This window comes from Monodelphis domestica, chromosome 1, assembly GCF_027887165.1.
Source record: "Monodelphis domestica isolate mMonDom1 chromosome 1, mMonDom1.pri, whole genome shotgun sequence".
Taxonomy (NCBI): domain Eukaryota; kingdom Metazoa; phylum Chordata; class Mammalia; order Didelphimorphia; family Didelphidae; genus Monodelphis; species Monodelphis domestica.
Genome location: NC_077227.1, coordinates 657,447,615 through 657,473,625, shown reverse-complemented (window position 1 = coordinate 657,473,625; position 26,011 = coordinate 657,447,615). Strand labels below are relative to the sequence as shown.

At 39.3% G+C, this 26,011-nt stretch overlaps 2 protein-coding genes across 3 annotated transcripts in view; one reads left to right on the top strand and one right to left on the bottom strand.

The window, feature by feature from the left end:
* Positions 1-25,763, bottom strand: part of FSHR (follicle stimulating hormone receptor) — a 283,858-nt gene extending 258,095 nt beyond the window's left edge. The window contains exon 1 of one of the 2 annotated variants that reach the window (XM_007476841.3): positions 25,397-25,763. In XM_007476841.3, coding sequence (XP_007476903.2) covers positions 25,397-25,566 — 170 coding nt within the window. In that variant the 5' untranslated portion in view covers positions 25,567-25,763. The remainder of the gene's footprint in view (positions 1-25,396) is intronic. The other variant, XM_001375445.5, reaches the window with a different exon arrangement.
* On the top strand, positions 10,216-12,098 carry LOC130456571 (microtubule-associated tumor suppressor 1 homolog). The gene has a single exon (XM_056814026.1). The coding sequence runs from the start codon at positions 10,362-10,364 to the stop codon at positions 10,818-10,820; it is 459 nt and encodes a 152-aa protein (XP_056670004.1). The 5' UTR covers positions 10,216-10,361; the 3' UTR covers positions 10,821-12,098.
* Positions 25,764-26,011: the final 248 nt, after the last annotated feature.

Genomic DNA, 26,011 nt, shown 5'->3' with positions numbered 1-26,011 from the left:
CTTGTAAATTAGTTCAGCATCCAATAAAAGGTGCATCCAATATTATAAGAAAGGTTGGCCTTGGGCAGAATGATGAAGTAGGGGAAGTTTGTCATCCTGTTATTTTCTTCCAGCTTTCCCCACCTAAGTGATGATTCTTCCCCTTCCCTGACCAGAATAATAGAATCATAGACTGTTAGAGCTGGAAGGGACCACTTTGCTCATTTCTACATTTCTACTCCTACCCTGACATATTTCCTTGCTTTCCCTCCCATTTAAAACCTGAACTTGAGAAAGGAAATAAGCTAAACTTTGAATAAAGGAGACCCTAAATAGTCCTAAAATGTTTGGATAAAATGTTCTGAACCTGAGCCCTGTATTGACAGATGCTGTAAAGAATAGGGATACTTGTACAGAGGGTAGATATGTATGGAATGCTTCAGTGGGGAGACCTGGGAATATAATATGAGTACAAAATAAATGAGGTAGTTAGGTGACACAGTGGAAAACTGGGCTTGGAATCAGAAATTCTCACCTTCATAAGTTCAAATCTTGGCTCAGATACTAAGTCGCTTAACCTTGTTTGCCTCAGTTCCTATAAAATGAGTCGGAGAAGAAAATGGAAAACCATTCCAGAAAACCATTCTTCCAGGAAAACACCAAATGGGGTTGGGGACAATTAATTGGACAATACTGAGAAATGGAACAAGAACAACAGAGTAAAAAGAAGACTGCATGAGAAGACTGAGCATATGAATGGAGGATGAAAAGGTTATTCTTGCCAAGTACCATTACTAACTATGATGTGGTAAAAATGAATACATAAATGAGAGGATAGCATCAAGTCGTCAAACATTTATTAAGTGTAAGACACACAAGATTAACTAGAAAAACAAAAATGAAACCAATCATTGACATCTAAAAGCTTACAATGAAATTCAGGAGAGGAGAGAGATATATTATAAGCATAAAACAAACACAGATATATTTTAAGCATAATACAAATATATATATGTATATATATATATATTCCCTAACTTCCCTTCAGATTTAGCTTGAGCTTTATCTTCTGCAAGAGGTTTTTCCTAGTCACCCCCTCCACCCCTTCATCAACTAATGACTAGTGCTTTCCTCTTTAAAGTTACTTTTTATCTATGTTGGATGTATCTTGTATATATGTAAATTTGTCTCTTCTATTAAAATATAAACTCCTTAATTCTGCCTTATGGAATTCCTGATTTTTGTCAGTCTCAATTCCTGTGTCCCCTCCTATGAGAGTCCTTTCTTGTTTTCCATAGTTATTGTTTTCTCAATCTTGAACCAATTGTCTGTATATTTAATCTGTTTATACTTATGTCTGTTTACGTGTATTTCTCCAGTAAAATATAAATTCCTCTAGGGCAAAGACTATGTTGTTGTTGTTTTCATTTTGTCCTTGGGTCCTTGTGTCCTAATTGCCTAGCACAATGCCTGCCTGTCATTTGTTGTTGTCCAGTCATTTCAGTCATGTCCAATATTCCATGACCCTCTTTGGGGTTTCCTGAGCAAATTACTGGATTGGTTTGCTCTTCCCTTCTTCATGTTATTTTATAGATGAGGAAACTAAGGCAAACAGGGTTAGACTTGCCCAGGATTTCATAGCTTACAAGTGTGTGAGGCTGGATTTGAACTCAGGAAGATAAATCTTCCTGACTCGAAGCTCATCCTCTAGCTACCCAGGATTTCACATAGTGTGCTGTTGATAAATATAGATTGAGCTGGATATCAGTGATTTCTTGAAATGTTCCTTTGAGACAAATATTGAAAGGGAAGTATGAGAGGGAGCAAATGCTCCAAATAGATTATGGTCTGTTCTTGACTAAATGAGAAAGGTTTCTGCAAACAGGAAGAATGCTTCAATTCTGCTATGATATACAATCAAGTCTTTGCCTTTGTACACAGCATACGTCGTTTTCGTCTTCTTATTCCCCTCTCCATTCAAAGTGATTTAATCCAATTATTATCATTATCATTATTATTTAAATCCTTACCATCTGTCTTAGAACCAATACTATGTATTGATTCTAAGGCAGAAGAGCAGTGTGGGCCAGACAATGGAGATTAAATGACTGAGAAGTGTCTGAGGCCAGATTTGAACCTAGGACCTCTCATCTCCAGGCCTGGCTCTCAATCCACTGAGCCACCTAGCTGGTCCCAATCTAACAATTATTTGCCAAGAGAATTTACCAGGTCTATACCATCCCCTCTCCTTTCTTTCCCTCTCCTATGCACTATCACTGAATTTTGGCCTAGGGAAGTATAGTGGGATGAGAATCCTTAAAAAAAAACAAACAAACATAAAATTATTCACCAGTAGAGATTCAAGGGACCTTAAAGTTTCATTTTAGGGAGGAGAAAATCAGCCTGAAAAGTTAAATGACATTACTAAGGTCACACAGAGAGTGAGTTGGGGCATGAGTTACTCTACAAATAGTTCCAAAGCTTTAATAGTATAATCTTCTTTAATTATACTTGTCCCCTTTTCTGTGCCTAAAATGCCTTTCTTCTTCCTCTTTGTTGAATTCCTACCCATTCTTTAAACATGAACCCAGATGACATCTGCTCCATGAAATCTTCCATGGTCTGCTCATTCAGTCATGAATCTTCTTTCTTTTGGACTTTACAGAGTATTTAATTTATATATATATAATATACATATATTCATATATATGTATTATATATATACATCTTTGATGCTTATATGATTGCTTATTCTACTTCTTATTTATAATATATCATATTATCCTTATAGTGAGAGGGATTTGCCTCAAGGTGCCCTGAGCTGTAGGCTAGGCTAATCCTTTCCCCCAAAATTGTTGAAATTCTCCTCAAGATTCAGGGGAATCTTGGTCACCTGAGAACACAATATCTAGGGCACAAGGAGATCCAGTTGCTCTGTCAGGCTTTCCCAGCAAACCACCCTGGGCACATCGATGTAGGGAAATTGCAGTTTAATTAAACCAAGGATGTGTTCTCACAGAATACTCTACTATTCTCAATGTTCATCCCCTGATATAGTTAATAAGTTTTCTTTGAGTGGCTCATTTCATTCTTCTTTTGCAACTGAGGTGAGAAACCACATTGTGGCAGGCCTAGCCTGTGGCATTTGGTATCTTCCCTGGAAGAGTGGCTTGGAATGGATTACTTGAAAGAAAGAACAGAATGATGCAGAGGAAGGTGAACCCGGAGGGGCCTCTGCACTGTTTGGTAATTTTAAGGGTGCTAGCTTCTTCCCAAAAGGCTTCCCCCATTGCCTCTGCAGGATTGTGTGTGGATAGAATTTGCTCTCCAGGACTCTCTTACCCAGCATGCCATTCGCGCGCTCACACTGAATGCGAACACTGAACACTGCATACAAACTAAGGATAAAATTTTGGCGTGACCGCGCCTCTCTCTCTTTCCCTGAATGTGATGGCTGAAGCTGGCTTTTAGCCAGGAAGGAGAATATACACACATGGTCTTACTTTAGTTAGAGAATTAGGCTTTGAACTTCTTTTTTTTATGTTCTACTTCAAGTGATTATTAATAAACTTTATAAAATTAATACTTGAAGTTATTTATATTAATTTAAATCTTACAATTGAAGAATGAACTTTCCATGGGTTTTTGGCCAAATGGAGACAATTGTGAATTTACTCTGTCTGTAACAATGATGCTCTGAGGATGATTAATGGTGAAACTGTCAATTATTGAATTTATATCATTCTTGCATGTAGGGGAGACATTGATCTCTAAGCCCACCAGAGATGGTAGTTTTGCCCCTCTTTGTCCTAATTTCCTCCATGTACCCAAACTCAAATTTTGATATCTAAGAATTGTGCTGGGGAAATCCATGGGGATATTTTTATATAGTATTTGGGAGATCCTGTGAGTAAGATGAAACTACTATTACCATTCCCATTTTATAGATGAGGAAATAGGCTCATAAAAACGAAGTGACATCCAAAGTCATACACATATTAAATATGAGAACTGAGACCTGAAGAGAGCTGGTCTATCTGCCTCCAAGTCCACATTCCATTATTCTGTGCTGACTTTCTAGATGCACACGGTGTGGAAATAGAGAAAAATGTGAGGAAATGTAAATTTCCTTTGTAAATTATAGCATAGTAAAGAAATTTTCATTGTCATTAAATGGATAATACTTTTCTTTGAGGAGACAAGAAATAGCTGTCAGAGACCCTAGCCTTTACTCAGTTTCCTCCCCATTGCTTTTTACAGTGTCCCAGTGCAGACCAGACCATGAGATTATGTATAGTCACTGATCCACAGCAAGTAATTGCAATTCTATGCAAGTTTAGAGGATTCAGTTAGCTTAAGTGCAAGTTGTTTGGAAATCCAACTGTTTGATAGAGCCTTGAGGTCTTTGATGATATCCTGAAAATATCTCTGGAGTTCCAAATATCTTAATCATAATAATGACACACATTTTTGATTCAGACCATTTCAGCAAGCTTAAGTGCTTGCTATATGAGGGACTGTGTGAGGACTCTGAGGAAAAACAAGTAAAAGTCCTGCCATGGAAGAATTTTCATTTTCCTGAAGGAATATAACATCTACACCGACAAAGAAATACAAAGTATACTGTATTTAAAATAATGGAAGGTCATTTGAAGACGGGAAGGAGCCATGTCTCATTGGTTAGAGCACTGAGCCTGGTGTTAGGGGGACCTTAATTGAAATTGAGCCTCAGATACTTCCTAGGTGGGTGAAGCTGGGTAAGTCATTTAACCTCTCCCTGATTGCTTCTCCAAAGGATACACTGGTTTTACTGGAGAAGCAAATGGCAAATAACTCCAGTGCCCTTGCCAAAAACAAACAAATAAACCAACAAACCCATGGATAGTTATGATCCACAAGTTCATGAGAGGTCAGAAACAACCGAACAACACATTTGAAGAAGGATAAAACACACATTATGGAAGGGATCCAGAAGAATCCTGTGCAGGAAAAGGCACCCAAGCAACACTCTTCAAGGACCTAAGGGTTTCTAAGAGGAGGATGTGCTGAGGGAATGCATTCCAGACACAGGGGAAAAGGGGAAAAGAGGAAAGACAGAGTTAGGAGATGGAATGTCCTATTTGAGAAACAACCAGGACAGTCTGGCTAGAAAAGTAGGTAGAAGGTATATTATCAAAGGTTTTAAATAGCAAGTTTGGGTTTTATCTTAGAGATAATGGGGAGTCAGTACAGATTTGGGGTAAGGGACTGAGATAATAAGGTCTCTGTGTTCCAATGTGTTTGTCAATTTTGTAGAAGATTCATTGGGGAGGGGAGAGACTAGAAGAGAGACAAAGTCCTGTCTCACCCTGTTGATACATCTGACCCTAGAGCAACATTAAGTGGGTGAGCCATCTTTCTTAGGAGAGTTGTCTCTTGGAGGTATTATTTAGCTTTTTTTCTTTCTTGTTTTGGTTTTGTCAGACCATCTAAATTATAAGATTTGAGAGACAGTAGACAGGCTTTTCTGCTCCAAATAATGCTCAGTGATTGTCACTCTGCCTGTAATTCCACCATTAGCAATTTGTTATTTTAGTACTAGAAGGATTTTGTGATTTTCCAATAGACTCCCATGAAAATGAAAATACATTTGTGGAGTAGGCATAGAGAGTAGAAGAAGAAATTTTTGACTGCAAGTTTAGTGCTAAGAAAAAAAAAAAACTTTGGGAAACAAGACAGGAGAGAATTTTCCAATTCTATTTTCTTATCCCTATAGGGATAAGAAAATAGAATTGGAAAATGGACTTACTCAAGATAAATGTCTCTAATTGTACCTAAGGCATGTACTAGCCTGGACAAATGCATGGCTTTTTTCTTAACCTATCTTCATCTAGGTACTTGATGGAGTAGCAATCTTTAGGCAGGGGGCAGTCAACAGACATTGATTAGGCATATTTTATGTACCAGCCATTCCTAAAGCCAAGGGGGTATGAAGAAAGGGGAAAGCAAAAGAACAACAGGAACGACAACAACCCAGTGTTCTTGCTCTCAGGGAGCATAAGTTCCAATGGCAGATATAACAAGTAAATAATTACGTAGATACAACATCTATGGTGAGTCAATGGGAGGTGATTCTATATGCGGGAAAGCAGCCTCAGGGGAGATGAAGAATGGCCTTCTACTGAAAGTGGGATTTGAGATGAGTCTTGCAGAAAAGTAAGGAATCTAAGAGGTCTGTATAAAGAGGGAAAATATTTCAGGCATTGAGATAGACAGCGCAAGGACAGAGAATGGCGAAATGGGAATCATGGAGGGAAAGAAGCTATAAGAAAGCTGGAAAGGTAGGAAGGGACCCCAATATAAAGAACTTTAAATACCAAACAGAAGACTTTACATTTGATCTTGGAGAAAATAACTGTTGCTCATAGAGCAAGAGAGTATGACGTGTCATGCACTTTGTACCTCTACTTTAGGAAGGCTCTGCCTACCTTTTATTTTTCTTCTACCAACAAATAAAGCTCCTAGATACTTTGTGCCAGCTTCTTTGGTAATTAGTTGAGATTGAGGAGAGAGAAAAAGTCCCTGCTTCCATCCCACATGCATTGAACGCCAGCCTCTTCTCCCCCAACACATATCATCTTCCACCAGGACACACAAATTCCAATGCTTCCTTTCCTGGATCCTTTGTGGGGGGAGAAGAGGGAGGGAGGCATGGTTGATGAAGTAGGAAAGGCTGAGAGATTGGAGGCTTTGGGGTGGATATCCTAGTGCTTACAGGCATGCCCTTGAAAGAAGGAGAGTCATCCAGGGGACCAGAGGAAACAAATGTTATCATAGTGAAGTTATTCAGACTGTTTTGATTTTTTTTTTTACTTTGCTATTTGCTGCATGCGTTATGAGGCTTAAATAATTCAGTGCATATGTCCTAAATATTGGTCTGGCGAATGGTAATGGCTCCATCACCTACAAAATAAGACTATTTAACTGCTCCTCTTGGCAGGCAGAACAGTGGCTTAAACATTTTGATATGATGAACAAGGCATTTTGGAAATGAAAACACCAACACAAGTGATACTTTTCCTGTTGGCTTGCAGAATCAAAAGGAAAGAACAGACTTATTCTCTCCTGCCCAAGACACAGACAAAATGACCTTCTCCTGGTGAATTCACCATCCTATTTGACAGTAATTCGGTGGCAGGGTGCCAGAGGTTGTACAAAGCAGATTCCAAGCCAAAGGCACTGCTCGGTTCTATCGTTCGAGTTTGAGATCAGGTTCCCCATGACCCTTGCTCTAAAAACTCATAGGGACATTAAATAGGCAATATTTCAATTTCTTTTTATTTTCTCTTTTATTGTCTTGGCCTGAGAGATGGACAAAGAGAAAATCCTTTTCTGTTAGGTGAAAACAATTAAAACATGCTTAAGTTGGATTCTAATGATGTGGAATGTTTGTGTGCACTTCCTCCTGAAATCACTGTATTGTTAATTTTACTTAATTCTTTTACTTGGTATAAGAAATCTTTCATAGAGTAGGACTTATCTCTAAACCCAATGTAAAAAGAAAACAAATTAAATTAAAAAAAACTTATTTAAAAAAAAAAGCAACATTTCCCTAGCTATGGATTGTAAACAATGTGTCTTTGTTATGTGCCCAGGCCAAATCAGGAATGGAGGGGAAATGAGAAGTCACAGAGGTGGTGAAGGGGATAGAGTACCTAGAGTCAAGAAGTCCTGACTTCAGATTTGACCTCAGATACTTGATAACTGGGGCAAGTCACTTTGCCTCTGCTTGTCTCATTCTTCTCAATTGTAAAATGGGAATAATACTATCACTTAGGCATCCTGATTTTTGTGAGGGCAAATGGCTCCAGATATTTTCTCTTGTTGTCCCTCAATGCTTGGAATATTCTTCCTCCTCTGATCTGACTGTAGATTCCTGGTTTCCTTTAAGTCTCATATAAAACCCCACCTTTTACAGAAAGCCTTCCCCATTCCCTTTTTATTTCCAATGCCTTTCCTCTAATTATTTTCTATTTATCCTATATATAGCTCACTTTGCATATTTTCTCCTCCATTAGATTGTAAATTCCTTGAGGGAAGTGACTGTCTTTTGCCTCTTTTTTGGAATCACCTGTGCTCAGCACAGTTCCTGGCACAAAGTAGGCTCAATATAAATTCTTCTTTTTCTTAGGGGTGTGGAAGCAATTCACTAATAATTACAAGATTTACAAGATTAGGTCATCTAAGTGCCAGAGAAGTCACAGGTACTCGAAGTGCTATAGGGGGTTGGAGAAGTGTAGTCTGGAGTGGCCAGAAAATGCTTTAAGGAGGAGGTAGTTCTGGAGACCAGCTTTAAGTGATGGGTAGGATTTAAATAATTGGGAATAAAAGGTTGATATTCCAGGTAGGGGGCAACTGAAAAGGTTCCCAAAAAACACCTGAAGTGTGGAAAAATAGCTTTAAATATATAACTTCATTATGGCTGTGCTGATAACTCAATTTTCGAAGTCAGCTATACCTGGGCATGGCAGGGTAGCCCAGGGGACACCCAGAGGGAAGCTGATTGTTTTTCAGAGGGTAGGTAAAATGTGAAAGGGCCTAACCTTTTCCCTTGAGTCTTACCTGCAGAGTTAGGTGCCGGGATTAGAGGACCATGGATTTAGAAATGGAAGGGATTTTAGAGGCCTTCTGGTCTAACCTTGTTTTAAAATGATTATTCTGAGGCCCATTTGGGTAACTCAAATATCAAAGACTGTCAGGTCTCTTCTCTGAATTGAATCCTGAATGCAACGAGGTAATAGGCAAGATTATCCCTTTAATTATATTGGCTTTGCCCACCTGCAGAAAAATAACTTTTAAAAAGAAACAAGACATAGTTTTAGATATGCATGCATCTTTTTGTCAAATCCTGCCTTCTCTAATAAGGGAGGGAAGGGAGAGAGGGATATTTCTGTAAATTTTAATGTAATAAAAACAATCATAAAAAAGTAACAGGACCCTAGTGATGGGCCCAGGAAAGAAGGCACCGGATAGCTCATAGGTTTTTTTTTTCTTAACCATTTTTTAAGGCTAATTATAAAACAGATTAGATTCTATTGCCAAACACTGAAGAACACATACACATTTCAGAGGTTGGGAACCCTTTCAAAACAGGATAGGCAACTACCTCAACTTACCTAGAAATAAGGGAATAGCCACACTCCTGAGACCTAAAATCACTCATTTAAAATTTCCAATAAGAAACCCCTTTTAAGAAAAAAATAAAACTTCAACATTAAATGAATTTAATGTCTCATCTTCTAAGAAAGCTGAGAAACCTTCTAAACCAGAAAAAAAACACCCAAGAAGGCTTCAGTCGCCAGCAGGAAACTGCCCCCCCCCCCCCAATGGAGGCGCTAAAACCCATCCTGGCAAACGTCTTGGAAGAACCAGCAGCCAAATCTCCTGGGACCCCGGCAGCAGGCAGCTTCCACAAGATGGAGAAAATAAGCTTTCCAAGCCCTAATTACAAGAATATCAAAGCCAAAGTCATGTCCCGTGTTGGGGTGCAGCCCCCAGAGCCTGTAGCCCGGCCCAGACCATCCTTCAGACCCCTGCTGCCAGCAGAGCCTCCCTCAAAAGGCAGCAGCAGCAGCGGCGTGCCAAGGACAGCCACGGAAGGCCGATGCCAAGGCAGAGATCCTCATGAGTAAGAGCCACGAGCAGCATCTCCTGAAGCACTTCAGGAGCCAGGTGCATGTCGAAACACATCACAGAAGCACTTCCCAGGAGACTCTAAGAACACCGCACTGAGGAGGAGGTCCCACAGCCGGTCTGCCCAAGACAGGGCACTTGCCCAGGGCTGGGGCCGGAGCTATGGGGCCCCACAAAGGCAGAGGCACCCCAAACATCCTCCTGAGAGCCACGGAATCTGTCCTGCAAGGGCCTCAAGCCCCTGCTCACAATGAAGCTAGCCCAGGAGCCGGAGAGGAGGAAGAGCAGAGAGAGTGGAGACAGATATGGGAGTGTCCCTGGGCTCCCTGGAAGGGCTGAAGGAAGTGGCCACCACCCTATCGGCCTGCAGCCTGGTTCTGGCTACAGAGTGCAGACAGAACCGCTGCTTTGGCTGCCTCCGAGAAGGCCCAGATTGAGCTGGAGACCACGTGCCAGGCCTTTGTGGACAAACTCAACCAGCAGCACCTGACCCAGTTTGTGGAGCTGGTGAGCCAGCTGAAGGAGCTCTACACAGGCAAGCATGAGCCGCTGCAGAGTGTGCGTGCGCAGGAGGTCCATAAGTACCTGGCCCTGCTGCAGAGGCAGAAGAACCCCAGGTCACGTATCTGGAGCGGGAGTTGGAGAGCCTCAAGGCAGTGCTAGAGATTGTGAATGAGAAGCTACACCAGCAGGACCTCAAACTGCTCAAGATGGTGAAGCTGGTGGATAGCAACACGGCCCTAGTAGACAAGCTGAAGAGGGTCCAGCAGAAGAAGGAAGAGCTGAAAGCTCGAGTGGACAAGCATATGGCCATCTCCAGCGAGCAGGTGGTGTTGCTGGAGTCCCTGGAGAAGGAGTTCAAGATCATTGAGAGGCTGTTTATGGAGAACGAGATGCTGCTGGGGAAGCTCCACTACGGGGACCTATGCAGCTCCAAGAAGTCCCCCCATCCCTGGACGTGGCGGCGGCGTGGGTGCTGCCTCCCTCTTCCCCGAGGAACTCGGCGTCCTTCCCCAGCCCTACAGACTCGCCCAGATGACCCTTCCGCAGTACGGGCACACAGCTGCTTGAGCGCTCTCGGGTTGCCCAAGGAAGACTTAGGCCAGCGAGGGGCGGAGGGAGGGAGGGCGCCAGGAGAGCACTCAGGAGACCGGCCTGACCTGGCCTGACCCTCCAGCCCGCGGACACAGAAGCGAGGGGCTTCAGGGAGGGCCATTACTGCACAGAACACTTGGCGAGCCGGACCAGTCTTGCCCTCTGCCTTTCTTTCCCCTGTCCGGGGGAGAATCAGGTCAGGGGCCTCTTCACTAGGGTAGAACTTTCCTCAGGTTCCTGGCACAAACCTTTGTCTTTGGGTCACGAAGGTGTGGGAATGGGGTGGCACTAGGGGGTATTCTGGATGAAGCCCTGAAAAGTGGCCCTAAAGGGGCTAGAATTGGACCTCAGCCAGCGGGTGCTTGGAGGTTCCATTTACTTTGAATTGCGGGGCTGGGGCCCAGGAAGGAACTAATGTATTTTGAGTTGTGTGTTAAAATAATAAACATAAATTTTACTTCACAAAAAAGAGTCTTTTGACACAGCCAAAGGTACCCCTAATTATCTCAATTGCTTTTCTCAATGTGCTTGGTATTTGCTTCAGAGTTTAATAGTTCCCCCTTCCCTTTCATTCTTCAGAGAGAGGATTTTTTTTAAGGTATGGTTTTAAATATCCTGCCACCACATTTATTATGTTTTCCTAACTTTGCCTTCAAGGTGAGCAGTCAAGATAAGCTGCTGATCTGCAGTCCCATCTAATTTTGTTTTTGCATCACTCTGTTAAGTTGTCTTGCTTCCAATAATCATTAAGATGTAAGTGACACTCCAGGGGAAATCAATTCCTTTTGACTGAATAGAAAATAACTCCTACCTCCCTCGAATCATAATCACTGCTTTGTTTATTTTACTGTTGCTTAAGCTCCATTCTTGTTTCTACCCTAGTGAAGTGTCCTGGATTGCAGGCATAAGCCTGTAGGGCTGAGCTGGGTAGGGTAGTGGAGTTCATTTGCCCATTCTTTACATCTTGCCCAAAAAAAGGAAATAATTAGAACCACTTAGGAATAAGAATTACATTTTTTAGTAAAATGCTAAATGTTGTCTTCCTGGAGATTATTTAAAGAAGAAAACCATTCATATCACTCAAGGATTTGGCCTTTTGTTTTTGCTTCTCCCCATCTTTTTTTCTGGAGGAGATAGAATTGCAGAAAGTTCTAATTTGCAAACTCCTAGAAGACAGAGACCATATTTTATCTTTCTGTGTCTGCCAGATTTTATTCATATTTTGGGAGTGATTTCAATAAATATCTGACTGAATTAAAAGAAAACTTTGCCTGTTGGATCTCTTAGGCCAGGCACCAATCTACCAAGGGAAAGCAGAAGATCCTAACAACCAGGATCTTTTGAGTAGCTACAGTCTGCCCAAATCAACAGGAGTTCTGATGAGCACAAATACTGTATTTTGAATGATCCTAAGAGATCTTAAGAGATTCTGGGCATACAGTAATCATTCAATAGATTAGTGGAACTTCCTGTCCTAGAATAATGCAAGTCTCCATATGTTTAAGCCAGAAAAGGCATGGAAGAATTTAAAGACAGTGGGATGGTTTCAATTTATATAGTATTAGGTTAGGAAGGGAATTCAGGGATCATCTAATTACTTCCAAATGAATTCAGGAAGGTCCTCTACCACACTCCAGAAAACGTTCTCCTGAAACACTTTCCTGCATGGGGAACTTACTATCCTACAAATTAGCCTATTTCATTTTTAGAAAATTCTTTTTATTGAGCTACACTATGCTATCCTATTTCCACCCATCTGTCCTACTCCAGATTCCCTATAGATGCAAAGAATGAAACTAATTTCCTCTGTGGGATAGCTTTTAGTTAACTAAGGATAACTACTGTTTTCTAATCCCCATCCCTCAAAGAAAAATGTTCTCTTTTCTTGCCATGTACTTCAACTATCCAAAAGTAGTATATATTTCTAGGTCCTTTGTACCTCTTTTGTCTTCTTTTGGATTTACTCATCAATAATTCTTTTAATATATGGAATGAAAGGGGCAGTTTGGTGGTTCTGTGAATAGAGATCAGAGCCTAGAGCCTAGAGATCCTGTGTTCAAATATGGCCTCAAACACTTCCTAGCTTTGTGACCCTAGGTGAGCCACTTGACCCCAATTGTTTAGCCCTTTCTGCTCTTTTGTCTTAGGATCATCACTTAGTATGGAATCTAACACATAATAAGGTAAGGGTTCTATGACATGAGAATATTCCTTTTTCCTAGATAAGATATTCAATTAATACAGCCTAAGAATACATTATGTTTATTTTTTTGGATGAGGGGCAACTGTGATATTCATGCTCACATTGAGCTTGACATCAATTATATACTCTACTTATTTTGTGTATTAACTGCTTCTAAGTCAGTTCTTCCCATTTTATAATTGTACAAGTAAATTTGCTTTTCTACCAAGGTGTTTATGTTGTATTTTATCTGACTAGTTTCAGCCAAACGTTCCATCCCGTTGAGAGCTTTTTGGGTGCTAGTATATTAGATGTCCCTTCCAGCTTTGGCCCAGGCTAGACTCAAATCAAAGATAACATGTCTATCTCAGTAGATAGTACAGAATAATAAGGGGACCACTGGGGCTCTAGTAGAAGACCTACTTTTATATTCAACTCAAAGTCTCAGCTACATTACATTTGGGCAAGTTACTTGTAACTATTCAGTCAGTCTTCTCATCTGGAAAATCAGAATAGCTAAAGTTTACATGTGATTACTCCCTTTCTCTTAAATGGGTAGATATAAAGCAATATAAGAGAAAAACAACTTTAATTGGTAATTAAGTGGAAATTAGGGATACCATCCATTGAACATAGTTGATACTTGAGTGTTTGTTGAAGGGAAAAACACCATATCAGTAAGAGAACAGCACCAAGTGATGATGGTCTGAGTTACTCACACAGGCATTCCAAAAGAATAAATGTATATTCCTAGAAGATCTGAACTGTTTAGTTTTTACATTTATACTCCTATTGCCTAACATAGGCCTAGCAACTTCTTATTTGTGGAGGTGTATGAGGTGTTCAAAGAAGACTAGCCCTCCTAGTGATATAACTTCCCAGGCCCTTTTAAGGGCTTCTCATCCATTTTTGGTATACACCTGTCACCGAACTCTCATTTGTGACTACAAGAATCTGTAGCATTCCCATTGGCCACACCGTGGTAAAATGTCTGGACAGATGGGTGAAATCAGGTTGAGTTTAATGGACAGGACTCAAATCTGTTGGTGAGTTAGGGAGATGTGTAACCCAAGTGTGTGAAGGCTTCTCTCCAGGAGAATGAGGGGATGAGAACAATTTGTTCCAGTGGTCATGAAGATGATAGATGTAGGTACTATGGAATGCTTAGAGCTTAGTCAGACATCAAAGATGTCAAAGCCATCCATTGCATCCCGACCATCAACAGTCATTCTGACTTTTGTCCTGCTATTGGAATTCAATGACTTTGGAAGAAAGTGAAGCAGATGACTTTGCTCACTTTCATCCAATTCACATGCAAATCAAGGCATCAGTTTATGATGTCATTAGTCCTTTTCAAAAATAGAAGGATGAACAACAACTTATTTGTTGAGTTGGATATCTAAAATTAGAGCAATAAGAAACTTAGAGATTCTTTAGTGCCAACCCCTCATTTTATATATAAAAAATCAAATAAAGGATAAGGGAATAAATATTTATTAAGTAACTATTCCATGCTGGGAACTAGTTTAAGCACTTTATAAAATGATCTTAATTAATTCTCACAACAACCCTTAGAGGTAGGTGCTGTTATTTTTCTCTATTATACAGTTGATTAAAATGAAACAAACAAGTGACTTGCCTAGGATCACATTGCTAGTAAGTATCTGAGGGTAGATTTGAACTCATGTGTTTCCTTTTAAAAAATATTTTACCCCAGGTACATGTAAAAATAATTTAATATTTATCAAATTTTCCCCCAAAATTCTCTTCCTTCCTCTCTTCCTCTTTCCTTTTCTCCTTCCTGAAATGGTAAGCAATCTGATATAGATTTTACATGTGTGATCATTTAAAACCTCATTCTATAGTAGTCATTTTGTTGAATAGATCATGACAAAAAAAGGAAGAAAGTGAAATATAGTATGTTTTGGTACACATCCAAACTCATAATTTTTTTCTCTGAAAGTGGTTGACATTTTTCATAACTAGTCTTTGAGATTATCTCGTATCACTGCATTGCTGAGAATATGTAGGTCATTTACACTTGTTCATCGAACAATATTGCTGTTAGTGTATCTTCTGGTTCTACTCACTTCATTTTGTTCATGCAAGTCTTACCAAGTTTTTCTAAAATCATCCTACTAAATATTTATTATAGCATAATAGTATTCAATTACAACCATATACCACAAGTCATCCAGCCTTTCTCAAGTTGATAGATATCCACTCAATTTCAAATTCTTTGCCAACACAAAAATACTTTTTAACACTGTAAATATTTTTGTACAAATAGATCCTTTTCTCATTTTTTATTACATAGTCTTAATAGTGGTATTGTTGCATCAAAAGGTAGATATCATTTTAGAGCTCTTTGGGCATAAACTTAAATATTTCTGACTTCATGTTCAGTGTTCAATTCACTGTACCACCTAGCTACCTATATAGTGTGCTAATCTCACCCTCCCTCTGTGCCTCTGAGTCTTCTCTCTTAATAAAGGCTAGTGTCACTTGATCAAATAACTATGAGGATTAAAGTTTAAGAAGACTAGAAAAGTAGGAGGAGAAGCTAATGTTTTGAATGTGAAAGACATATATTTTGTTCTCGTGGTGATAGGAAACCATCGGAATTTATTGGCTAAAGGAGTAACATGAACAGACTTGAATTTTGGGAAAATCATTTTAATGTCTGAATGGAGGATGAAATAGAATTGGGAGAGATGTAAGGAAGGCAGACCCACTAGCAGACTATTGCAGATATCAAGGTGTGAGTTGATGGAGATGTATACTAGAGAACTGGCAGTGCTAGAGGAGGGAAGGAGGCATATTTGAGAGACGTTGCAAAATGAAATCTGCAACAGCTTGGATATGGTGGGAAGAGTGAAAATAACTAAGAATTATACTTTAGTCCTAATCTCTGTCCTGAGTTCCAGATTTCTATCACCAACCGCCTTCTGGACATCTCAAGTTGTATGTCCTACAGACACCTCAAGTTAAGCTTTTCCAAAAGAATCCTCCTTATCTCTCCTCTCCCATAGAAATATGTTCTTATGATAGTTTCTCAAAGAGTTAAGAAGCACTATTGAGAGGAAGGAGAAATTATTGTCAGCTGGAATGGTCTTAAGATGCTTCATGAAGGTAGAAGAATTTGAATAGGGCCTTAAAGATGGGTGAGTAGAATACAGCTAAGAGGAGACAAGTGAGGAAGGAACTTTATGAAGCAAAAAACAAAAACAAAAGCAATCCCCTCAGCCCCACCCATCCCAAAATAACTAAGGTTTGGTGTTGTCCAGGAATGGTGAGTAGAACATCTTTGCCTCCCTGGTGCAACTAAATAGAACACACAGTTTTGGAGAGCAAGGGCAGCTTTTCATTTTGACTTTCTCTCCTCAGTAGTTAGCTCAGAACTTTGCAAACTGTAGGAACTTGGAACAAATATTTGTCATATGGGATTATATTGTATTGCAGTACTGAGAAGTATTGAGAAAGGAGATTAGAGAGCTAGATAGGGACCAGGCTGGGAAAAGCTTCAAAGGCAGAATAGGGAGATTGAAATTCATCTGATAGTGACTTCTAAAAATAACCAGGGAAGTTTAGGAATGAGATAACTGTGAACAACATATAGAATAGAATTGAGAGGGCAAAGAGAGATGGGAATACCAGTTATGCATTTTTACAGCAAGCTAAATATGAGGCATAAGAGGGAGTATTTGTTTTAGGAAGAATCCTGGATTATGTCTTGGTAGGGAGACAATGCTCATCTCAAAAATATAGATCTCTATTAATCCCAGGTGATACTACTCATTTCACATCTAAGTAGCTCTGCAATGATATTTGAAGTTTCTATTCATATTTGTATAGATGTGGTAGGTAGTTCTGTGGTAAGTAGATAGAACTCTGGACCTGGAGTCAGGAAGATTCATCTTCACAAATTCACATTTGGCCTCAGAATCTTACTAGCAATGTGACCCTGGACAAGGCACTTCACCCTGTTTACCTCAAGGATATAGCAAACCACTCAAGCATCTTTGTCAGGAAAACCCTAAGCAGGATCACAAACAGTTAGACATGACTGAACGATAACATGTATTCTCCAAATATAAGGAAAGCTTCTTGGGGCAGGGATTTTGTTTTTATATCTCTATCCTAAATGTCTAGCATAGTGTCTTGGACATAGTAAATCCTTAATAATTGTTGCCTTGAATCGAATTGATATATTAAGAGAATATAGAATTTGAAGGGAAAAGATCTACTTTAGAATCCTCACTAATACAATTAATGGCTAGATGACCCCGAGAAATCAATAACCTCCTGTGAAACTGAAGAATCTTTTATTTTTTATTAATGAAATCAGAATAGTAATATTTGCACTATTTTTTTCATTGAGTTGTTGGGAGGAAGTACTCCCTATACCATAAAACACAAAACAAACCTGAGTTGTTATGATGTGAACCCTTAGAAAGCCATTTGAAATTGGGAAAATTGCTTTCTGAAACAAGAATTGTCCAGTTTACTCAACAGTTGGCTTAATCTTGTGAACCCCAGGTTCATATCATCATATCATCCTCTTCTACAAGAGACTACCCTCAAGCTTAAAGATGGGGAATCAGAAATCACATTACTATCTAAACAATAAAATATTTTTTCAGTTTTCTTAGATTGAGGGTGATAGCTGAGAAAAGACTCTAGTCTTCCATAAAATTAAACATCGGTATTGCAGATTACTAGTAGAGCTTTTGTTTGACTTTATTCCAATGGCTTTGCCCATAGCCTCAAGACTTTTAGGTCAACAGTTACATTACATACTAAAGAACAAGGCAATGTCAGACTCAGGTCAGAGGAAGAAAACATTCTCTAAATCTAAGACACTGAAGGAGGAGGTCAAATCAGAAATAAACACTCAGATCTTAGAATCAACTACAAGGTAAATAAAAATAATCTTTACCTCTACTATTTGTTCTTGTTGAAAACACAAGCTATTACTATTGTCCAGTAAGTCTAAATATAATCAGATTTAGAACTGGAAGAGACCTCAGATGCCCTGGTTTTGCAAATGAAGAAACTGAGTGCTAGAGAGGTTAAGCAACTTGCCCAAAGTCACGCAGATAATAAAGGGGAAAACAAGGATAAGAGGCAAGCTTGCAAAGTGTAAAGTTAGTGCTCTTGAGTCTGCTTAACTTTTTAAAGGGAGGATGGGGAAGAAGAGAAGGAAGAATGAAAAGTCCAACCAACCATAGTAGGTAGGTGACCTAGTGGACAACTTTGGGAACCACAAGACAAGGTCATGTGAATTTCCCTATCTTGACCACTCTGTCCCACTTCAAAGTGATGAGTTTTCTTGGTATTTAGGCCTGGGCACAAAAGGACAGCATATACCCATAAGTAAACAGGGTAATTTTGTCCTCCCAAAGCAAGTGCAATTCTGAGCTATCAAAACTGCTTCTTCAGTTGCCAATAATAACCCTCAGTAAATTATAGCTTTCAGCCAATTCTCTGGGTAGAGTTCATCTGCTGCATTAGAGGAGACTTCCATTGCTGTACAATTTCCTTCTTTTTCTCTCTAAATGTGTTCCATTCTGCAGCTGCTTCTATAGTCTTCTCTCTGATACCTCTGCTGAGAGTGTGACTCTCTTGCGCCTTGATAAAACTCTAAATTCTGGACACAGGTTTCATTACTGGTAGGTGCAGAGTTTTGCTGAGAAGGAATGATGCGAAGGTGGGATAGATAATGTTAAATCTAGTACAGAATTAGGAAATATGATGATGTCCTTGTTATTATAAGAAATTCTCAATGGGATAGAAGTCTCATGCATCAGAATAACTATGAGGTATTAGGAATAAACAAGGTGGTATAAAAAGCAGTAAACCATGCCTAAAGTCATGAAGACTAAAATTCCAATTCTATTTCATAGAATTCTTTAGCTATATAACCTTGAGCAAATGAATTAGTCTCTTTCAGCCTCAGTTTCCCTTGATTTTCTTTCTCCCTCTGTCTTCCTGTCTCTCCTCTTCCCTTCTTTCTCCTCCTCCTGACTTTTCTATTCCTTCTTTTTCTTTTTGATGCTTCTTTGGCCCAGGCTAGACATTGTGATAGAGACATGAGAGAGAAAAATTTTGCAGGACTTGTAGAACAAGAGTCAAGAGAAGATTCCAGTGGAATGTCCCCAATTGTTGGCAGTTTGAGCTGAGGGGCGGGAGGGGCTTTGTGGACTTGGTCTCTGACTGGGAGACATACACTCTCTCCCTGGAGGTTTGAAGTCAACTGAAAGACTTTTGTGAGGCTGATTGGATTTTTTGTTGTCTCTGACTCTGAGCAGTTGAAGTTGACACTGAGAAGAGAAACTTGACTTTTGGGACTTGGTCTCTGACTCTGACTCTGAGCAGTAGAAGCTGATCAGGGGAGAAGCTTTTGAGTTGGTGGTCTATTAGAGAGTTGAGCTGGCTAGGAGAAAAGGAGAGACTTTGAACTTTGTTTCTATCTGGGTTTAAGCTGAGAGACCTTATTGATTTCTTGTGAAGAAGAAAGAAGATTTTGAACTGCTATTGTCCTCCATCTCCCTAACTGTCTAAGAGTCACAAGTGTGAAGATGGAGGACAGCAGCCTTTTCAAAATCTTTCTTCTTCTTCACAAATCAGTCAGATCTCAGTTTTACCCAGAAAGAAACAAAGTTCAAAGTCTCTCCTTTTCTCCTGGTTAGCTCAACTCTTTTATAGACCACCAACTCAAAAGCTTCTCCCCTGATCAGCTTCCACTGCTCAGAGCCAGAGAGTCAGAGATCAAGTCCCAAAAGTCAAGTTTCTCTTCTCAGTGTCAACTTCAACTGCTCAGAGTCAGAGACAACAAAAAATCCAATCAGCCTCACAAAAGTCTTTCAGCTGACTTCAAACCTCCAGGGAGAGAGTGTGTGTCTCCCAGTCACACACCAAGTCCACAAAGCCCCCCTCCTTCACCCCCCTCAGCTCAAACTACTCACAACTGGGGACATTCCGTTGGAATCTTCTCTTGACTCTTGGTCCACAAGTTCTACAAAATCTCTCTCTCATGTCTCTATCACAACATTCTTTTACTGTTTTTTGAACTCCCCATCTGTATCCTAAGAGAAAAGACTTCTATTTCCACTCTGTCACTGAAGGATAAAGCTATTCACTAGCTTCTTCAGGTCTCCCCCACACATTATCCCAGGGGCACTCAGATCCAGACAAGATAAAGCTAATTCCAGTGTTGGCTTCTCAGATTCCATGATTCATCCTTCAAGGTAAGATAAAAGTTGGAATCTTCTGACTATGTCCAGACCATAGGTTTATTCTCTGAAATATACCTGAGAAGAGCAGTGGGCAACTTTTCTGACCCCAAGAGAGAAATCTTGTGAGTGAACTTGATATTTTTTTTTTATTTTTGGCAGGACTGTATGATAATTTGTATTGAAAAAGTCACTTTTACATCTCATAGGATCCTCAAAAAGGTCACAGAAGGTCAGCATAATTTTATCTCAATTTCACAAATGGAAAAATGAGGTACAGAGAGTTTAAATGACTTTTCCAAGATCACACAAGTTAGTGGCAGAGCTGAGATCCAAATATGAGTTTCTTGATTCCTACCTAGTTCAACTCTTTTCACTCTATAATAAATACTGCCTCTAGGTAAACCCTAAATATCATTTAAGTCCAAAGTTTTATGTTACTACTTAATAGTTCAAAATCCCGCCCAACAACCTTCTTCTTACCTTAAAGTAATTTCTTTTTTAAAGTATTTTTTTTCTCATAAGATTTCATTAATTTGTACTGGCACATACATGTACACACATGAATTATCAATACTATTGATTGGTTCCTGTCCACTAGCTTGGCCAAACATTGCCTTGTTTATTATTGGTCTACATATATAGCCTACTCAAGTCCCACTCCTGTTATTATTCTGCTGGCATAGCCTTCATGACCTGGGGTCACCTTTAGACATAAGAGGAAGGCTTTAGTGAAAGGAATTTCTCTTAAGTCATTAATGTACAACCCGCCTCTATTGGACAGAGCTTTGCCAAAGTCCAGACTGGCCCACCTTTTCTGCATGGCTTAGTGGCAGAGAGTCAGAATAGTCAGGTAGAAGGAAGAAAGAAATGGAAGGAAATACAGAGACTTAAGAGTTATCTCCTGATGGCATTTTTCTTCCTTTCATCTAAATATCAGCATACCCAGCTCATATCAGATCAGAATGCCAAGGTGATAGTGATGAGGTACCTGGAATGAATTCTCCTCTAATGAGCTCAGGGCAGAGGCTGGAAGTCAGGGGGAATGACAGTATAAAAAATGTAGATGGTAAAATGTGTGAGTAGTTTTTTGCCCAGATGAACCTGAGCAAAAGTGAAAGCTCTGACATGGTGATGGATTAAGCAATTACAGGCTATGAAGAGAAGGACCCCTCCCACCTACCCACCTCCACTACAGGCGATAAACCTCACAGTCAATCCCTAAACTCAGAAAATACTGGTTCAGCCGAAATATTTCATCTCAGAGTTTAGATGGACGGCCACTGACCCAGGTCCTCTTGTCCCAGTTCTTTTTAAATTAGACAAATGCCCTTCCATTCCTACACCATTTCTGGATTTTGATTTATTTAAAAATTTCCTGGCTTCCAATACAAATACACAGCAAAACCACCTTAAAATAGTTATAGAAATGAAGGAGATAGAAAATCAAAATATGTTGATACAAAGTAAAAAACAAACAACCTTTTAACTTGTGTACCTCTTCTGTCTGGCTTTTCTTTCCCCATTAGTCAAGGCAAGGTTTCTCCCATTTTTTTTTACCTAATCCATTTTGGCAAAAAAAGGGAATTGCTGACATCTCCTCTAAATAGTTCTATTATAATTATAGCTAAAATTTACATGGCACCTTATGGTTTGAAAATCACTTTGCATTTGTTACATCATTTAATATTTGAAATATTCCTAGGAAGCAGGAATATTAGCATTCCTATTTTATAAAAATGTTAACTGAGACTGAGAGCAATTAACAATGAACAGTTTGCCTAGTATCACATAGCTAGTAAGTATCTGAAGTATGATCTGTACTCAGGTCCTCCTAATACAAGTCCAGCATTATTTACTCTACCATCTAGCTGCCCTGTTAAATAGTCAGGAGAATATTATCTCTATTGAATCAATCAATCAATAAGCCTTTAAAATGCTGTTTCTTGATTTCAGAGCAATATCCTTCTCATTATAATTATCATTATCATCTCAGTATTTATATATAATTTACAACTGTTACTTGATTTGTTCATTACAATAACTTATTTTCTCCATTTTACAGATGAGGTAACTGAGACTGATATTAGTTAGAAAATTTCCCATAAAACTGGAAATGTGTTGGTCCAGAATATTGTCTCTTGGCAAAATTGTGAAGTTGCTGAAAATTATCTTGGGAGTCCATAGCCTTTTCTTTTTTTGCGTCCCTTCATTTTTCCCTCTGACAACTCAAGCTCTATGCTTTTGCTCCCCACCCTACCTCACAACACTTGCTTTTAGGAAAGACTTTGCTATCCATTATTTACATCTTCCTGTGAATTTAATTTACTGTGTTTCCTCTTCCAAGGGTGCTTCATTTTACAAAATCTGTTACCTCATTGTGTAATGAAGAACTTGTTCTCTTTTAAAAAACTTAGGCCTCAGAATATTCCTTTTGGGGGAGACAGGGGTGGTAGTGGATTGCACTGAATATGGGAAAACTGAACTTAAAATTATGGTCCTTAGGTTGATTGCCTACTTGTGTTTAAAAAAAAAAAAAGATAAGTGACTTAATAAATTGAACTAATGCTCTAGGTCTGATTTGTTGTTATCTGGTTTCTTTTGCCCCAATTCTCAACTGTCAAGATTCTCACAGAAACTATAAAGGTGAATAAAAACATTTTAGATGAGAAGCTGCCTTATAGCATAAATGACAAAAGGTAATTGTAGTAGATGGTGTAGTAATTACATACAGGGTTTCTAGCAGTGCAAGATTGTAAAGAATAATTTGAAGTTTGGACAACACAAGCCTAGCTAAAATGAGATAGATAGACAAGTGTTGCTGAGCCTCTGCCATCATATGCCCCAACCACTCCCTAAGCTGTTGTCTTATGAAGGATTGGCAGTGGTGGGAGAGGAGCGTGAAGAAGATAACCTCTGAGTGTAATGGAGGCCAGAAGCAATTAATTCTGTTGCCCTGAAAATGTACTTTTAGTTCCAGAAAGAAGCTGAGGAATCCTATCTGATATAGGTTGTCATTTTCATTCACTAATAAATGGAGGAATAATGAGATGAAAGGGGAAGCAGTGAAGAAATGGTCTGAGAAAGGCCAGTTAGTTTGTTTCTGGAGCTGATCCACAATGGGTCTTTGCCAGATTTGTAATAATCTCAATGTAGCCAGGCTGTCTTCTTAGGCAGGTCCATTTTTAGCCTAGTCACAATCTACTGTCTGATTTGGGACAGTGTAGCCAAAACACATACACTGACAACTGTTTCTCTGCTCCTTTGTAAACATACTTTGCTTTAGAAAGCATGATGGGACTCAGAGCAAGGGAACGGAAAGACTGCTGGATTTAGAATAAAAGGCTTGGGTTTGGCTTATGACTCTGGCACTTTGGTAACCTTGAGAATGTTGACTATGTTCTTTGACTCTCAGTTTCCCCAATTAAAAGATGAAGAGGTTGGACTAGGTGACCTCTATGGTGCCTTCCAATTCCAAGTCTTGGTGCTATGATCCAGGATTCTTGGGGATGAGTGAAGTGCACCTGTTAAGAGGCTGTGTGTGATTATTACATCAGCCTCACCTCCAATAATCTGCCAGAGACTGGTCCCTCAGCAGAATGAGCAATGGGAAAAAATGAATTTTGCCATAGATCAAGTCATTCATAGTTTCAGGGGAGATTAGAAGAAAGTTTTCAAACAGAAGGAGTGCACCGGGAATATTTTACGTTGAAATACTGGATTTTGTGAGAAATTGCTCCTGCTTCATGTGGGGAAAATGTGCCTATCTTAAATTATTAAGGGGTAACCCATGGCATAAACACAAATTAAACCATTTTAACCATGGCATAAACCAAATTAAATCATGCAGTTAAACCATTGTCATCTATTACTGGCAGAACAGCACGGTGGGAGGAGCTCAGAGTTCTGATTTTACGACCGTCATTGATTAGGTGGTATATTAGAGTACGAGATTTTAGAATCAGCAAAATCTGTGTTTGAATCCATGTTTATCTATCCACTTATTTCTCTGTGACTCTGGGCAGTTCATTTAACTGTTTCTGGGTTCAATTTCTTCATCTATAAAATGGGGGTAATAATAGAACCTACCACTCAAGATTATTGTATTAATCTGTAAAGTGCTTTGCAAATTTCAGTCCTCTGTAAATGGGTGTTCCTTTTATTATTATCTGTGGCACCTTAGGCAAATTACTGACCTTCATGAAACTTTTGTTTTCTCATCTGTAAAATAACATCTAGTTGATCTCTAAGAATCCTCCCATATGATTTCACAGAATTCTCTTTCCTTTTAAAGTGACTCAAAGAAAGCTTGTTCCTGGCAAAGAGTTGAGAAAATACATCCTTTTTTTTTCTTTACAAAAGGTGAAGGTGGGGAAAGGAGGGAAGGTGTGGTAATACAGATATGAAATATTGCCTATCTTGTCAAAGTTGGTTTGATTTGCTGGATTGTTTTCTTTCTCATTTCTTCTCTCTCTCTCTCTCTCTCTCTCTCTCTCTCTCTCTCTCTCTCTCTCTCTTGATTTGTCATGAGAGATAAGGGAAGAATATGTTAGAAAATTAGGTGATCTAGAGATGGAGTATATCAATAAGATTTCTCAAAATAAGTGATTAAGTAGGAGTTGAGGGGAAATTTCTGCATCTAGAAAAGAACTGTGTGCATAGTAGGATCTCAGTAAGATCTGAGTTGAGCTGAGTTGAACTGAATCGAGCAGAAAATTAATTTCCTAACTGCCTGAGAAAGCTTCCCCTCATTATTTCCCTCTGGAAGAAAAGCCTCAGAGAATCTAGATGAACATTTTTGTTTGGGAAATATATAGCTGTCCCTAGAAGACCATATCAGTATTCCAAATCTCGGTAGACAACACTGTTGAATCTATCTCTGTCCAAAGCCCAATTTCTTTCTCTAAGATATAGCTTTCATAAAAGCAATATCTTCATTTTTTGACTTCTACAAAAATTATGGAATAAAACTCCCAAATAATTTGCAATTTTGATTCCACTTTATCTTTCCCTTTCCCTTGGGAATCTCATTTCATATAATTTTCTTTGAAAGTTCTCCAAGAATCTCTCACTCACCTATTATCTTTGGGAAACTAAGAGTCAAAAGATATGTGGAAAAGAGGAACTGGTTTTAACTGAGCCTCCAGGAAGGACAGAAATGGTTTAATAGCAAAATTACAATGACACATAAGACCCAGGTGCCAACCACACAGCTGTTCCCTCAATTACTCACAATTCAACAGCGTTGCGAGGAATGTCTGAAGGAATCTCGGTCACTTTGCTTTCTTGGCAGATGAAAACCCCATCAAAACAGTGGCAGATAGGATGATAACATCCAGAACCTGAGCCCAGGAAAACTAGCAAGGAGATCCAGAGGAATGCCATGTTTATCTCTCCATTCATCCAGTGTCTTGAAGATCTGTAGTTAACTCTGCAAGTTTCAGTGGGTCAGCTCAGTGTCCTTAAATGCAAAACAAAACAACAAAAAATGATTTGCTTTAAGAGCTGATTTAGACCGTGTGACCCTTGAAGGGATGAGCATTTCTTGTTGCCAGTCTTAGTTCCTGGACTTTGCTACTATGTGCCAGCAGTGGTTGGAGGGGTAAGATAAGCTCCTTGCTTATCCCTTACTTTGTTGAAAGGTTCCATACTATCCTGATCCCAAGGAAGTAAGCAAATAGAACCTTGAGGAATGTCTGAAATTGTTTACATATTTGCCATGTGGAAATCCCCTTCTTTGTGATTATTCCTTCTTTTCCCTAAAATCACAAATCATTTGACTGGGAAGAGACCATTTAGTTTGTCTTTATTTTATATATGAGGAAACTGAGACCTAGAAATATAATAT